The 17,800-nt window shown below is 35.4% G+C and overlaps 1 protein-coding gene across 5 annotated transcripts in view; it reads left to right on the forward strand.

The window, feature by feature from the left end:
- Positions 1-17,800, forward strand: part of LOC150092565 (UDP-N-acetylglucosamine transporter-like) — a 216,092-nt gene that overhangs the window by 63,497 nt on the left and 134,795 nt on the right. For all 5 annotated transcript variants that reach the window (XM_090414319.1, XM_090414322.1, XM_090414323.1 and 2 more), the window contains exon 3: positions 12,779-12,933. In XM_090414319.1, coding sequence (XP_090270445.1) covers positions 12,779-12,933 — 155 coding nt within the window. The remainder of the gene's footprint in view (positions 1-12,778; positions 12,934-17,800) is intronic.

Here is a 17,800-nt window from a genome sequence, read left to right on the forward strand (position 1 = left end):
CTTAAATCACAACTTGTTCCAGAACCCTCTGGTTCGACAGAGTTTATTGAAATTTATTATTTGGAGTCCTTACAAAAATTTATCGTCTTCCCAGTTTTCATTTCAATTTTGTTTCAGATATTTCAAAGAGTGCAAATGGATATAATGCATTAAATTATATATTATAATAACTGCACATCCTGGATAGAAAGAATTGAATAAACTTTGGTATTTAAGATACACATAAAGATCCCTATTCTGTTTTTCGGATAGGTAATTTTTGTATGCAAAATTTGGCAAAATGTTTTGAACTGATGTTATAGTCAGATTATTTTGACTATGGGTGGATGAAAGTTCATTAAAGTTTGATATTTAGGATGTTACTTTAAAATTCATTGATGCTTTTTTTTTTCATCAAACTGTTTATAATGGCAACATTTATAAAATGATATACACCCTCTGTCCAAAAAGAAACCGAACTTTTGATAGAAAATAAAACACAGGTCAATTATAATTATTCAAATCATTTATTTAAATCAATATACTCTCCCTCAGCTTCAATACAGCATTTGGCACAGTCAATTAATTCGTTAAATGAGTTTTTTATATCGGTTTTTGGGATACTGTTGAGGGTCGTGGTTACTGCCGCTTGAACGTTTTCAGTGGTGTCGTTTTGCTCTCCTTTCATCGGCAAATGAAGTTGGGGGAAGACAAAGAAGTCACAGGGTACTAAATCAGGTGAATATGGCGAGTGATCCAATGCACAAACTTAGTTTTTGCTCAAAAACTGTTTCACAATGTTTGAACGATGAGATGGTGCATTATCGTGCAAAAGTGACCAGCTGCCTGCATCACGATATTCATGCTGTACGCAAATGAATTTTTGCCATCAATCGCTTCAAAACTTCGAGATAAAACTCACCATTGATGGTTTAGCCAGGCAGAACAAATTCTTTGTAGATAATGCCCTTGGAATCGTAGAAACAAATCAGATTGTTTTTACTTTTGACTTCTCCGAGCGACTTTTTTTCAGATGCTCCTCTTCTGGTGGTCTCCACTCAGCACTTTGGTGCTTTGTTTCGGACTCGTATTCAAAACACCATGTTTTGTCACCAGTAACGATCGTTTGAAGGAGGTTTGAGGCCTTACGAGCGGTTTTCATGAGGTCCTTGCAGTGTTCAATTCGATACATTTTTTGGTCATCGGTTAGCTTGTGGGGAACAAATCGCAAATTCAATTTATAAAGGCCCAAACTCTCGGTCAAAATGTTGTGCACAGTTGATTTTGGAATTCCCATTTCATCTTCAATCAATCTCACGGGCGATTTCTGGTTTTCTTTGATGAAATCAAGTGCTTTTTGGATGTTAGCTTTGCTCAGTCCAGTTTTTGGACGACCCGGCTTTTCATCATCGTCAAGCGTCTCATGACCACTTAGAAATCGCTTAAACCACTCGTAAACTTGAGTATGGGATAAGCATTCATCACTTTATGCTTTTTGAAGCATTTGATGCGTTTCAGTTAAACCTTTACCAAGTTTAACACAAAAGTTAATCGCAGCTCTCTATTTGAAACTCATTTTTCGACCGCTCTTCAAAACCCAGTCACTCTTGGCACTATAACTCGGCTTCTAATGAAACAAATGTCATAAACAGTTGACACAATACTAATGAAGGTTACCGCTTTTGACAACAAAAAGATATAACAGGTGGCACCACTAGTTTCTTCTGTTTTCGAAAAGTTCGGTTTCTTTTTGGACAGAGGGTGTATATCAAGAGTACATTATCTTAAAAAGATATCAACATTTTATAGACATTTTGCTATACTTTTGATGCTATACTTAGATTTTTACAGACCCAACACTACTAGATAAAGTTCTCTGAATAATGTAAACTGGTCAGACATTATGATAATTCTTGCAAAAACACAGAAATATCAATAAACAAATTCATCATTCAATAGTTTCAATGATATAAATATATAAACATTTACAAATGGCTAGTAAGAATTGTATTCATCAGGTGAGATAGATATGCTGCAGTGCAGTAATTTTCATTGTTGCTGTACCACTCCTAGGTTCATGGCCAGTTAAGAGTCTGTCTTTCTTTGTTAAATGATTAAAAATTATAATAGTAATGTTTTTTTTTTGCAATAATTATTGTCACTAGGCCTCTCTGTAAACAAATAACTCATTTTGGGAAGTCCCACTGTCCTACACTCAACTCGTATCGTGTCTTATTTACATTCACTGTCTCTACATTCAGAGGCAATGCATTCCAATCATCTAACACTCTCCATGAAAAAAAAAAAAAAAAAAAATCTACTCCTCACACCCCTGCTCTCTCCCTCCTTATGCAGCTTCCAGGAATGGCCTCTTGATCTTCCCTTATTTCATTCCCCCATTTTGCAAAAAGAAAAAAAAAAACCTTTATCCACATTAATCTGGTAATAATCCTTTACTGACTTTTATGCTCAATCATATTCTTCTCCACCTCCTATCCACTAGACTCTGCAAATTGCGTTTCCTCAATCCAGAGACCATAAACCAGACAGTCATCTATGGACCCCTTTTGAGTATCTTTTCATCCTTTTAAAAATCGCAATATGTGGCCTGATTAAAGTCTTATACGATAGAACTGTTACTTTCTTACTGCTATTAATTAGTCTTCTGCATCATTACCATAATCTGCTATGCTGTTCTCACAATTTTTAACAATGTGCCCCTGAGATTTTAGGTCCTTGTGTACCTTCTGTAAGTTATCCCTACCAAATGTGTACCCTACATCCCATCTTTGCTTTCCAGTTTTAAAAACCTTACATTTTGCAACATTGAACTAGTAATCCCACTCACTTGCTCATATACCCAGTCTATTCAAGTCCTCTTGCAAAGTGACAACATTTGCTTTGCTCCTTATAGCTCTTCTCAACTTTTGTATCATCTAAAAATAACTGTATTTTAATATTCAAACCTTTCTCAATGTCATTTACATACAAGTTAAACAGCAATCACCCCCCCCAACACAAATCCTTGAAGAATATCACTAGTGACTTTCCACTTTCCTCCCATGCACAAGTTGCTGATAGCTCTCAGGCACCAGTCTCCAGTACATATTATACACTCTGTATTACACTATATTATTAGGTAGGTTGCACTGCAGGAAACTGATAAGGTCTGACATGTAAATTCCAGTTAACATGTCCAAAATGTGGTGTGTGCTGTATGTTATTAGGTGCTAGGGCAGTTCAATGTGAAGTAATCTCCCTCCATGTACAAGTGACCTATTTCACACTTGCTTCATGTGCTCAGGCTTAGATAAAAGATAAAATCAAGAATATAGTTTCTTGTTAAGTATAATTTGTGCTATTGCACTTGGCATTTCCAAGGGATTTGATAGGGTTTCACTCAGAGGCCTTCTTAGCATATTGCTGACCCATCAGTCTGGCTACTAACTCAATGCAAATCACAAAGCCACCCACTTAACAAGGGATACTGTTCTCACATTTTCAGTGGGACACCTATGACCCTGAAAAATTCTTGATGCTATTTAGAAAATAAATAGCAAATTTGGCTAATTGATGACCATCCTCACCATCTGCATATCTTTTTTCAGCTGATATGCAGATGATGCGAAGTTGGGAACACCAATGAGTATTCAAGCAGACATCATGGTGTTATAGGAGATTATAAAAATAGAGACTATAAATTGCAAGTGAGGAGAACCTCACTTTAATGTTTGCTTGTAATGGTTTGAAATTTGGGAGGCATGAATGGAATGCAGATGTACAATTAGAAGGAAAATTTTGAAGGAGTTGAAGGATGAGAGATATGGAAGTGGTAATATACAGGGACTTGATATTTATGATTCACATTGCTAAAATTGTGAAGATATCACAATAGATCGTGGCAATTAACAAGAAGATCTTGATGTGTCAAAGCAGAGAGGTTATGGTTTCATTGTTTATTAGTGTGCAAGTGTATTACTGTGTGCTGATCTGCCTTCTGGTTTTCAAGGTGCTAGACAGACTAAGGGAATTCCATTTGCAAATAAGTTGGTAAAGGGATATTACGAGATTAATGCTGAGGGTGATTTTTCATAGAATAAATGAAGATGGACAGGATGAGGCCATCCTAGGAAGCAGTTTAAGGAGGATGTGAGCAAGGGAATGAGGAGCATGCTCTTTGCATGGAGACTGGTTGATGAATGGAATGTAGTGCTATTATTTTGGTAAGTGTAGGAATGATAAATGAGTTGAAGGCTTGTTTCTTAGTGATCTTGTATGTAACAATTGGGATATTCCTTGATAAGTTTTTGACTCCATTCTGGTCTAATGTAAATAATTGTACTTTTAGAGGCACTTGTTCCCCTCTTGCTCTTCTAGACATCTGCCAAGTTCCTTGTGACTGTCACCGTTCTTACTTTGGTCAAACTGGATGCTCAGTGGAAAAGAGAATACAAGAAAACCAGTCTTACATCAGCAACAGAAAATCTGAGAAATCTGATTTGGCACAGCATGCAATAGACCAAAATATCCTATGGTCTAAAACACGCTTACTTCATCTGTGTTACTATAAATTTGAACATTTGTTTAAAGAAAGTGCTGAGGCTTTGCTTCACCATTCGAGCTTAAATCAGGATGACCCTGTTTCACTATCAAAAATATGGGAGAGTTTTATTCTAATCACACACCATTAAAGTTTTTAAATTAATAATACAGTTATTAATTAATCAGTTAATTAATAGCTAATGATGCAATGTTTCCTCAGTTATGCCTTTGTGTTATTTTTTTGTATAACATGCAGCTCTCATTGTTTCAAAGCAATCCATTGTCCACGTTCTACTTTGTATTCAACTGCCGTTGCTAATGATGATGGCCTATAATTTTTCAGGTCAAAATATATGGCTTTTGAATAAGTATTATTCACTCCTTTGCTTGTGTTATTATGTGAATTGAATAATGATACCAATATTATGTCAATAATGATACCAATATTATGTCAATAATGTACCAGTATTATGTGTGCGATAATGATACCAATATTATTTGTGTATATTGCAAATAATAGGAATGGGTGAGCAGTGCAACTGCTTGGGGGTCTTCACAAGATCCAAGAATACTATAGCAGTTACTATTGGAAGTTATGACACTTGCTTCAGTAAATCTTTTATATATTTCTTAATGACAATAAAGGTCTTTGTATATGAGCAAAAATGGTTTCATCTGACAACTACTGTCTTCACAAATTGCATTATTTTTATATTTATACGAAGTCAGCAGCTTTTGTTATGTATGTATGGGAGGGGGGAGAGAGAGAAAGAAAGTGTTTACAATCATACAATGTTTACAATTTACTGTAAAGAAATTATATAGGAAATTTTCAACCCAAGAAAGTAGATCCCACTGACAGATCTCAGAGCTTCAGTGATTTGGTTGATATTGCTTATAATTTGATTGTGTTATTATGAATTATTCTTGTCTTTTTGTATTTAGTAGCATAGTTATGAGAAGAAGAATCTTCCTATAATTTTGCTCCTAAATTAAGTCAAGCTGTATTAGAAAGAGAGATGCTAAGCAAAGGAGTATCAACCTAATGAATAGAAGATAAGAAAAAGAATAATAGCATACAAGTAATGACTTAACTGTGATGATCTTCTTGGTAACGCATTTATAATTTTTAGTATGACATATCTAATTTTCCAAGTCATTTTCTTATCATACATATATCTAATGATAATTATTATTATTGACTTCTTCCAAGTTCGAGGCCTAAACATCAATCTGACAGTCAAGTATGCTTTCTCTTGTCCCCTCAGGTAGAGACAAGAAATTGAATGTTGAGAACTGAGTTTTTTCTGCACAGCATGTCCTTGCATTCTGGTTTCTGGAGGAGTGGAGATACCTTGGTGTTCTCTCTCTTTCTCTCTTTCCAACAGGCCATTCATCTTTCCCATCCCCTCTAGGATCTCTTCTCTCCATAGAGCCCACCTAAACCACAACAGAGGCTCTTCATTTTGAATTATTTCTTTCTTCCTAGACTCTACCATAAATTAGTCTTACACTCTCTCTCTTAGTACTGTCTCAGATGGATGTAGCAGTTTGCTTAACAGTGTGTTCATGGTTATGTCTTCCTCACGATGTGCCACTAGTATTTTTCCATTCACTATAAACCATGGAGGTCTTGGAATTCCCTCATTGCGATGGTTGTTGTCTAGATAATGTCTATCCAGATTACAGAATTTTTCTTATTTCACTTCCGAATTATGTCTTGCTGGTTCTAGGACTTCATGTATTTAGGATAATTATCAGCATACCTCTGGATGGATGCTTGATTGAAGGACACTGATTGCAACTGCTTTGGCTGAACAAAGGAAATGGGCTTTAATGTTACACCATTCAGTCAGTGGAGCTGAATTACAAGAATCTAAAAATGTTGTCAGCATCAGTGAGTCAAGAATAGGACTCGCTTCCCATCTAGATTTGAATATATAGATTTAATTATGACAAGATTCAATGCTCTGATGCCTCAGTTCGTACAACTCGGGGAAGAAGTGATAACAAGAACTGCAAGCAGGCTGTCAGAGTATAGAAACTTTGGCTCATGTTGCTCAATATTGTTATCACACACATGGAGTACAGGTCAGGACAATGTAGTAGTGAGGGTTATAAAGAATAGCTCGAAGAACAAAGGTTGGATAACAGCAGTGGAATCCTGCTATACAACTAGCATTGGATTGAAGAAGCCTAAGCTTGCAGTAAAGAGAGGAGATGAGTTAGTTGTTATTGATGTACAAGTTGTGGATGCTGGGCCACCACTCACTACCCTCCATGAGAAAGCTGCCTACTATGCTGAAAACCAAAACTTGGTGTCGCTGCTTTAGGAAGAACACATTCTACCAAAATTTGCCTCTGCAACTGTATCCTTTAAAACTGTATGGTGTCAGCAGAGTTATATGGACTTACTAGGTTTTGGATTCTCTTCCGCTGATTTGATTTCAAGATATCTTCTTTGCATGCACCTTGCAGGGCATACCGGCAGCATGGAGGATTTACCAGAGAATGACTTCTTGAATCCTCAGGTCTTGAGTTGGATAGCACAAGATATTGTTGGGAGCTTGGACATCTTCTTGTTCTACATGTGGTATCATAGTATGTAGCACTGTTTTCACTGTGAAGATAGAAAAATAAAAATAATAAAAATATTTAGTGAGTAGGGCAGTGGTCAAAAGTTCATCTCCTATGTAAAAGCAATCATAAAAATCCAGGCTGATAGTGAGATTGGAACTTATGACCTATTGGTTGAAAAGTATATGTTAACCACTGAGCCAGCCAGGCTGGAAATAAATAAATTATAAATTAAAATATGCAGAAAGTATATGCATTGAAGTAAACAACACCAAGCAAGAGAGCTTTTGGATATTAAATGCTCTCTACAGACCACTCAATTTAAACACCATAAAATTTCTTGATGAATTAAATAGAAGGCTTTCTGAAACAGAAGAAGGTGCAGCAGAATACCTGCTAGTAATAGGTGATATCAATATAAACATTATGAATACAAATAACAACAACACAGCACAGTACTTTGACCTGCTATCAGCATATTATTAACCTCATCTATATGATCATATTCAAGAGAAGAGATAGTCAAAAACTCAATCACCTCTTCCTGTATTGACCACATAAACATTCAGGCTCCTCCAAACATGTATACTGCTGCCATTGTAACATACAGATGATTCTTGATTAAGGATTCTGGTTTAGTATGCAGTGGCCATTATGTCACTGCATACTAAACCAGAATCCTTAAAACACACTGAGACTATGAGACATCATATTAGCATTATAAACAAAAATATTGTAAATGATGAAATCAGAAAAATAGATTGAATGTGGATTCCATGCAGATTCTCAATATTATCTGTGCAAAGAGTGGGACTATTAAAGCATTAATACATCATGTCTATGCTCCATAGATATATTACTACACCAATATATTACATATGTTAACAGATGACCAGTGAAACCTGTTTTTTCAATAAAGCATAGAGTACTTACAGGACTCCTGCTTCAGGAGTCCTGTAAATTACTTGCATGCAAGTAATTTGATTGCATCACTTGCATGACAAGTATTTTGTCTGGTCTGAAAAATTTCTACCTTTTTTTCTTTTTTCTCATTTACCAAAAGACAAGCTCTCTTCATTAAACTTCCAAGGTGTCTGCCAGGTTCTTATGGCTTAACATTATTTTGAACATTCTCGAAGATCTGCTACTGTTTTTTGCAAAGGACATAATATATATTGTTTCATGAACCTGAACAATCAGGCATTATAGAACATGCCATCTCCACTGAATATAACGTCCTTTGGAAGATCACAAACGTATTGTTCTATAGCATATTCATATTATTACATGACATATTATTAAGTGACACCTCCAAGAAGTCCAGAGACTCATTGCGGGAGGGCACTTTGCTCTGCTACGCACATCTTACTTAATTCTCCAACCATATACAATGACACTACTATCATCAACGGCATCTACTGCTCATCATCAACAACACTATTTTTTGTCTGTAAATTGTGTATGTGTTCTCATGGCCAATTTGCCTGTGCATGGGAATAAAATCCCAAGTTTCTAGGAGGGGAAAAACCCTTCTACCTCTGTATGTGATCAGCTAACTCACCTTCAATTGAAAAAGCCCATATAAAGATTCTCTTCTTCATATGAAATATTTTATTAAAGAAAACTGTGAAGCATTGTTCTGCTTCTTCTTCAACCATTTGGTTCTGTCCACTACTGAACGAAGGTCCCCCCCATGGTTTTCCAGACCACTCAGTTTTCTGCCCTCCCCATCCATCTCACTCCTGCAACTTGTTCCAGTTCATCCCTTCACCTTCTTCTTGGTCCTCTTTGTCTTGCTCCATTCATTGGTCTCCACTCGGTTGTTTTTCTAGGCCATCTCCCGTCATTACATCGGGCAATATGGCTATCCCATCTTCACTTAGCCTGTTTAATGTATTTTACAATATCCGTGACACCTGTTTGAGATCTTATCCAGGTATTTGTCTTCCTATCTCTTAATGTTATTTTTAGCATACTTCTCTCCATGCGATGTTGTGTTGTTCTCAGCTTTTTGTTTAGGGCTTCTGTTAAAGTCCATGTTTCTCCCCCCGTATGTTAGGACAGGAAGTATGCACCGGTTGAAAGCTTTTCTTTTTAGACTCATAGGGATGTCACTTCAGAATACGTCTCTCATTTTCCCATAAGCCATCCATCCAAGGTGAATTTTTCGTTCAATCTCTTTTCTTTGACAATCCTCAAAGGATAACAACTGGCCCAAATATACATGTGAGGTAACGTGTTCTATTTCATGGTTTTCAACTTTGAGAGTTCTTTGGTTTATGTATTTATTCATCATTATTTTTGTAGATCTTCAAGATTATCTCCAGAAGATCTTCAAGATTATCTGCAAATTTTAGATGATGCAGTCTTTCTACATTTATGTTCATTCCTTTTGTTTCCCAATCAAGGCTTCTAAAAACTTCTTCTAATGCAGCTGTAAATAGTTTGGGAGATATACTATCACCATGCCAGATGCCTTTTTGTACTGGAAACTTTTCACTGTTTTTATATAATTTAATTACAGATTTGCATTATTGTAAATATGTTTTACTGTTTCAATATATGGTTTCTCAGTTCCGTGGGTTTCAAGAGCTTTTAGTGTTGCAGATGTTTTAACTGAATCAAATGCTTTTTCGTAGTCTATATAGGCCAGACATGAGGGTTTATTGTATTCAATTGATTTTTCAATGAACTTCTTAATGTGTGAATATGGTCCAAAGTATTGTAATCTTCCTAAATCCAGTTTGTTCACAGGATTGCATTCCCTCAAGTTTAGATTTTATTCTATTATTTATAATTTTTGTGAAGGCTTTATATGGTTGACTGAGCAGTTAGCATATCCTCTCTCCAGCCAAAAGGCTGCGGGTTTGAATCCTGCCATGGGCATGGATGATTGTGGTTGTCTGTGGAAATACTAGTGGCGGGTGGTAGATGGTGTTGATGTAGTTGCAGTTTGTGGATTAAGTGGTGGAGACAGAGTTGTAGAGTAGGTGTCCTCCCTCAATGAGTCTTTCGACTCCCTGGAGGTGTCACATAATAATAATATATAGTGGGGAGTAGGCTTATAGGTCTGTAATTTTTAATTTCTTTTTTATTGCCCTTTTAAAAAATGATATTAGAAGTGAATTGTTCCAATTTGAACAGATTTAATAGCTTTCATTTATCTCCCTTGTGAGAAATAGTACTTTGTACAATCTACTGATTATTCCTATTTTTTGTGATTTTAAATCTAGGAATTAATTGACTGTTTGTTACCTTACTAAAGCTTTCATAATGTATTATTACATTTTTTTCCTGTTAAATTGTATGTTATTCTGTTCCATTTTTTGTGATACACGGGCATAGAATTTACTAATAAATAAATTTCATATAAGACCATGTTCCTCTCCAAAAATATCCCAGTGTTTGTAAAATTTCCTGTTCCTATGGTGGTGTGACTTACATATGTTGAACTGAAAGAATTTTTCAAATTCAAAAGAGTGAACATTTCAGTGACCTTGTCCATAAGCAAGATTGTGAGCAAGTGACCTCTGGTATATTTAAGAGACATTTATGGATTGTTGTTGGCTTCATTGCTTTATCTTGATGTTAACTTCCTATTCCAGCAGAGTTATAAGCCTACGTAGCAGTTCAAACAATAATTAAGGGCTTTCTCTTGCATGACATTTGGTAGTCTCTTAGCCATTCATGTAGTACTTCAGGTTTTTTCCATAATAGCTATCACCTATGAGCTACATGTAACAATTTACTGCAAACATTAGTCTTTCTTGATGTCCCACATGTTATAACTGTATGTATCCTTGAATTGCATATTTCTTAATAGCATATTTAATCTTTTTTCTAGCAAAACTTCCAGAATGTGCTGTCGGATAAAGAATATAGATGTGACTTCTATATTCATATTAAAGATCTAATCCTGTAAATGAGTGTATTTTTTTTAAATCTCACTTATTCATATTTAGTCCTCATGTTATTTCTTTCATAGTCTAAACAGTATGTTAAGGATCAGGGTTAGATTGCCCACTTCTTAAAGGCTGTATGGAAGTGGCCTTCATGTAGCCTATAAGAAATGCAGAGAACTGCCTAGGACTTCTTAGCTAATGTCCAATTTTCATCTTCTTATGGTGCACACTATTAGTGATTATTCATCTGGGCACTAAACGAATGAAGATGGGGTAGCAATTTGGAGCTTATCTGGCCAGATTGTGTTCTGTATTGGAATAAAAATGGAATATCATGCTGGCTAGATCACTCACTGCCTGGTTAAACATGGTCCACTCTTTGTATTAGGAGAAACAATGAACAATCAGTTACTGGAACAAACTCGACATCAGCAAAATGGAAGATAGGCATCTTCAAGGTAAGAAATATCAATGAGAAAAAAATTGGAACTAGCCGGAGAATTATAGAAGTACCATGTCAACTTAATTAGTGATTTGAGAATAAACTAAAACAGGTGAGATTCTGCTAAATAATATGTTACATTCGGGCAACAGCGATCAAATAAAGAAAGGAGTAGCTATAGCATTTGGCATTAAACATGAAGATAAACTTATTGAATGGCAGACAGTTTCAAGTTGAATGATGCTGACAAATTTCAAGCAAAATTGGACAACAAGACTTATTTGTTCCTATGGCCCCACAAAAGGTTCTACTAAGTTAGTTACTATCTGCTGGATTTCTCTTTTCTTTCATTCTTACACAGTAATCAGTTGTTTATAGCAAAATTATGAAGACTACTACCCTCTGAATAGTAAATTTAATTTAGTATCAACCAAGATAATTACCCAACGTTTCGACCTTCATATTCGGGTCATCATCCAGAGTACACATACACAAAGAAACAAGTTATGTTACATTTCATTGCAGATATGTCCAGTAATTTGGTCAACTGCTAACCCTGCTTGACCTCTGATGAAAAACACTTTGCTACATCAAAGCTGGAGTCCTTTATCTTATACAGCTAGAGATCAATTTTAGTCATATTATCCACTAATTAAAAATACCAGTAAATGCTAACAACACTTGTGATGGCCTAATCAATATTTGAAACAGGTTGTCAATTATTACATAGTTTTTTGGTAAAAGATTGCCTTCAGTTCTAATTCTTACCTATTTGAAACAGAAGTTCGAATATGAAATTTGACCAATTTCTTTTTCTGACATGAATTCCATCATGTTGCATCATCATTCTGTTTTGCTTTAAGCCAGTAAGAATACATTCTGGTTGGCTAAGTCCCAAACTGCCAGCACAAACTGTTTTCTCTGTTTAGTATCTAGATATATACCAGAAAGATTACCAAAACAAGCCTTAAATTATAAACCATTAGGAAAAAGAAAACCAGGATGTCCTCTAAACAGATTCAATGATGATGATTCTAAGTGTAAATCCTTAAAAAATGATGATGATAATATATACCTACTATCAGGGTGAACTACAAGAAACTGAGGATTTGGTATTTGGTCAGAAACCCCTGTTCAGTTCTCTCCATGCCTTAAAAGGCTATATGGATGCCCTTTCCCAGCTATCTCTAGCTTGGATCATTAGGTGATCCCAATGTACCTGCATGCATCAGTACATGTATGCAACAATAATGTATGTATGAATTTAAAATGTATGCATGTTATATAATTTGTAAATTTTAATGTTTCATATTAAATGTTATAAATTTCACTCTAGATTGGTCTTTATCAACTATGAATACTCTTCTTTATGAGGAGGTATGGCAAAAACCTCGAGAAACTGTTAAATTGGTAATTCCTGCAGGTCTTTATACTGTGCAAAACAATCTTTTATTTTTGGCTTTATCAAATCTTGATGCTGCAACCTATCAGGTAATAATTTGAATCTTTATTAAATAATTGTTTTGTGATAATTTTGTTTAAAAAAAAAAGAAGAAAGGGGAAAAAACTCCCACATGTAATCACTGTTAAAAAAACATTCATAATCTAATATAATTTATCAACTGTGTAGCTCATGTACTGTCTGACCACAGATCCGAGACCTGCAGTTGGCCAGGTATCAAGAAGAGTCAATTCATGTTGAAGAGGAGAAAAGGTGATGTATGAATTGGTCACCAACACGCAAAATCATGTGCTATATACATTGATTGGTAGTAGAGGCTCGGTGTAGTGGTGGTGATGAAATGGAGAGTTGTACAATAGGTGTCCTCCTGTGATGAGTTATTATTCGTGACACCTTGGAGGTGTCACGAATAATAATAAAAATTATTTATTAAAAAAAAAAAGTGCCTCCATAGCACAATTGAAAGAATGATGGTACGTTGCACCCTTCAATTGGATAAAGGCCTAAGCTCGAGTCTCGTCATGATGGGAGGAATCTTTATATGGACTTTTTCAATCGAAGATGAGTTAGCCGATCTCATACGGAGGTAGCAGGGTTTTTTCTCCTGGAAACTTGGATTTTTCATCCCACATACAGACAAATCAGCCCTTTGGAACACATGCAATTTACAGACAAAAAATACTAGCTGTGGTGGTGGTGGACAGTAGATGGCACTGATGTAGATGATTGGTAGTAGAGGTTCGGTGTAGTGGTGGAGACAGAGAGTTGTACAATAGGTGTCCTCCCTCGATGAGTTTTTGGACTCCTTGGAGGTGTCACGAATAATAATAATAATAAAATTTTCCAACTGTTATACAAGCAAAATAGTTACCACTTTATAAACTACAATATTCATAAAAGAGTTGGTTAATTTTCCAACGTGTAATAATAAACAACTCATCTCACAATTCGGACTGATTACCCTATTATCGGAATGGATTCTCTTTCTTCTGACATGTGCAGAAGTGTCGAAGGGTCTCGCATCTGTGGGTATAGACATCTAGACATCTCTTTTTTCCCTATTGTGTGTGTGTGTGTGTGTGTGCGTGCGTGCGTGCGTGCGCGCGCGCTCACTCGCTTCCTTTGATAAAAAAAAATTAATGTTAAAGTGTAGCCTTGTTTTTGAAATTAGCAAGGAGGAGAAGGAAAAACAAACAGAATAGGTAATGATTGATAATTAAAAAATGCTGTTAATCATTTTTTAATGAAAATCTATGCAGTGTATTGAATATTATAATATACTGTATGGATTACTGGTATACAATCAACTCTCCCTTTAACAACCATAAAAAAACTCAACCAATTTTTTTTTTTTTTAATGTGACTCCCACTCACAAAAGCCTATGGTGTATTAGTACTTTGAGTGGACTATGGGGGGGGGGGTTCTATTTTTTTTTTTATTAATTTTCTATTTTTTTGTATATTTATTGATTTTTTGCATAGCCTGGAAACCCTGCTCTAGTGACCAAACATGGAACTTTTTTCAAGCCACTCGAGGCTTGCAATAAGCAGGGTAGTGGTCTCGCACCTGCAACAAAATTCATCTTCCACAAACATCTTCCTTAAAGACAATCACAAACATCCATATCCATGGCAGGAATCAACCCATAGCCCTGTTGGTTGGAGAGTGAATACACTTAACCACACAGCCAGAGACACAGATAATTTAGCTAAGGAAAAGCAATCGCAAAAGTCACATTAAGCAGGGAAACACACATATTGTGATGCATAAACTATATTACTTTGTTTTTACATGATGATAATTTTTCATTGAGGTTCATTTTCATGCTTGTTTTATATCTCGTACTTTAAATATTTCTGTGTTTGTTAAGATTGATAGAATAAAAATTGATAACTTAAGTATTTTTTCACTCTCTACTTTCTCTTAATTAAATGCTTGCTGCCTGATTATTAAAAATAAAAGTTGAATGAGTCTGAAAAGGTTGCCAATCCCTGTGCTAGAAAATAGAGGTTCATATAAATACACACCAGTGTGTTTAATGAAAACAAGGGATTCTCCCTTTTGCTCTTGGGAGTATGTGTAGAGCTGCATAGACAACTTTTTCTTAAGCTAATTGTTTATAATGTCATTTAAATGTTTATTATTATACTGGCAGATATATAGACAGGTTTAGATATTGACAGTCATTCATGTTAATTTTTTATGGTATTGATTAAGAATGACACACATTAATAAAAAAATAAATGTGAAATTTATTAAGTTTCATACTTTCTTTAGTTAGGCTGATGTATTTGTATAAAATAGGTGAAATCCTGTATGATAGTCAAACTGGAGTGGATGGGGTTGGATATTAGATTGGTGCATTGGATTGGAGACTGGCTATCTGATAGGTATCAACAAGTTGTGTATGGGGGAGCGATATCCAGGAAAAGGAAAGTTACTAGTGGTGTGCCTCAGGGTTCTGTTTTAGGGCCATTGTTGTTTAACTTGTATATTAATGATATTGGTGAAGATTTGGATGGAGATATTCAGTTGTTTGCAGATGATGCAAAGTTGGGACAAACCATGAAGAGTAGAGAAGATGTTGTGGCCTTACAAGAAGACTTGAATAAACTGAGTGATTGGGCACAGGAATGGGAAGGTGAGTTCAATGTTGCAAAATGTAAGGTTTTAAAATTTGGAAAACAAAGATGGGATGCAGAAATATGCTTGGTGAGGATATATTGTTGGAGGTGGAGGAAATAAGAGATCTGGGGGTGATAGTGGATAAGGATCTGAAATTTAGGGGACACACTGCCAAAATTGTGAAGACAACACAAACGCTTCTGGGAATGATGAGAAGGATGCAGACTTGACTTCATACAATGGCGATTCTTATTCCATCGTATAAAGCTTTGATTAGGCCACACATGGATTGTTGTGCCCAGATTTGGTCACCTGGTTTTCAGAAGGATGAAGAGATGTTGGAAAGAGTCCAGAGGCAATTGACTAAGGTAGTTTCTAACCTCTGGAATGTCGAGTATGAGGAAAGATTGAGAACACACAACTTGCAGAGTTTGGTGGACAGGAGGAAGAGGGGAGATATTGATAGAGACCTACAAGCTATTAAGCTGTTATAGGATCAGTATTGGAGAGGTTCTACAGAAAATAATGGGAGATCAGGGGAGAACCAGAGGCCATCCCTGGAAACTGTATAAAGAGGGTGTGAGTAGGGGATAAGAAGCAGATTTTTTCATTCAGAGTTATGAATGATTGGATTACCTTGCCTGATAGTGTGGCGTCTGCAGAGAATTTGAGTGTGTTTAAAGCACGGTATGATGAGCTGTGTATTTGATAAAAGGACTCCTAGATGAGTCTTTGACTCCATGGGGTCTTGGGTAATAATAATAATAATAAAAATAAAATATTCCTTCCCCATGCCTTAAAATTTAGCCAACATGTGTTAAATATAATTTTCACATAACTTTTAAACCACACATCAAACTTGCAACCCTTATCCACACTCTTAAAGATATACTCTATCCTTTGATATACTTTTTTTTTTTTTTTGTAAAAAAAAAAAAAAAAAAAAAAAAATGTTATCAGTACTCATTCTTTGCCAGCAAGAAAAATTGAAAATTAAAAGGATATGATATTAAAGCTAAATAATTATTTTATGATATTGTGTGATAATGTTTTGGAATAAGTATATTAATTATGTATATAACATAATTTTATATTCAAATTTATATACAAAATGTTATATTCAGGCAATAACAATCAAGGAAAAGAAGGAGTAGCCATAGTATTCAACACAAAATACGAGGCTAATCTTCTTGAATGGCAGTCAGTCTCAAGTAGAGTAATGTGGGCAAATATGAGAATGGGGAACTGGACAATGAGACTTATTTGTGCCTATGGTCCCACAGAAGGTTCTACTAAGGTAGAAGTGGAGGAATTTTTTGAGGCTTTAGAAAAAGCAACTGACACAATGAAAAAGGAAAAGTTGGTCCTTGTTGGGGATCTAAATAGTAGAGTAGGAAATGATTGTGAGACATACAAAAATATTTTGGGAAAATTTGGAGAAAAGAGCAAAGCTAATAATAATGGCAAATAAATGTTGGATTTCTGCTCAGGACATGGACTGGTTATTACTAACACCATGTTCCAACATAAAAATGTGCACAAATTCACATGGAGAGAAGAGGCTAGGAATAAGAAAAGTCTCATTGACTGTTATTGTTGATAGTGATGTTTTCTCCCTGGTGCAGGACACCAGAGTGTACAGAGGATTTGAAATTGGAAGTGATCACTATTTAGTCTTGAGCAGGATAAAATTGAATTTCATATTGAAAAGAATAACATGTAAGAAAGTTTTAAAGCAAATAAAAGTTGAGCAGCTCTCAGATGTGAACTGTAGACTAAAATACAGAAATATTATTGAAAAGAAAATGAAAGAGTTTGAGAACAGGAATCAAACCTTGGAGATTCAGTGGCAAACTCTGAAGGAAACATTGATTGATTCTGCCAGAGAGGCATGTGGTGAGGTTGTGTGCAAAGATAAAAAAATCAGAACTCCCTGGTGGACACAGGAAGTTAAAGAGGCAGTGAAGGAAAAGAAGAAAGCATATCAAAAGTTCCTGGCAAATAAGTCAGCTTTTACTCTTACAGAATACAGAGACAAATGTAAGAAAGCTAAACAGTGTGTAAAACTAGCTAAACAAAAGTCATGGGAGGACTTTGGCAAGAATATAGAAAATAAATATCAAGAAGGTGGCAAAATATTCTGGAGGTTGTTGAAGAAGCTTAAGAATGGAGGAAAGAGTGCTTAAAAGGAATTAGAGATGATAAAGGTGACAGAAAACTAGAGAAAAAGATATCCTTGAAGTATGGAGTAATTACTTTGAAAAACTACT

The sequence above is a fragment of the Typopeltis vanoorti genome, chromosome 25, assembly GCF_054136105.1.
Source record: "Typopeltis vanoorti isolate ZY-2024b chromosome 25, IOZ_Tvanoo_1.0, whole genome shotgun sequence".
NCBI lineage: Eukaryota > Metazoa > Arthropoda > Arachnida > Uropygi > Thelyphonidae > Typopeltis > Typopeltis vanoorti.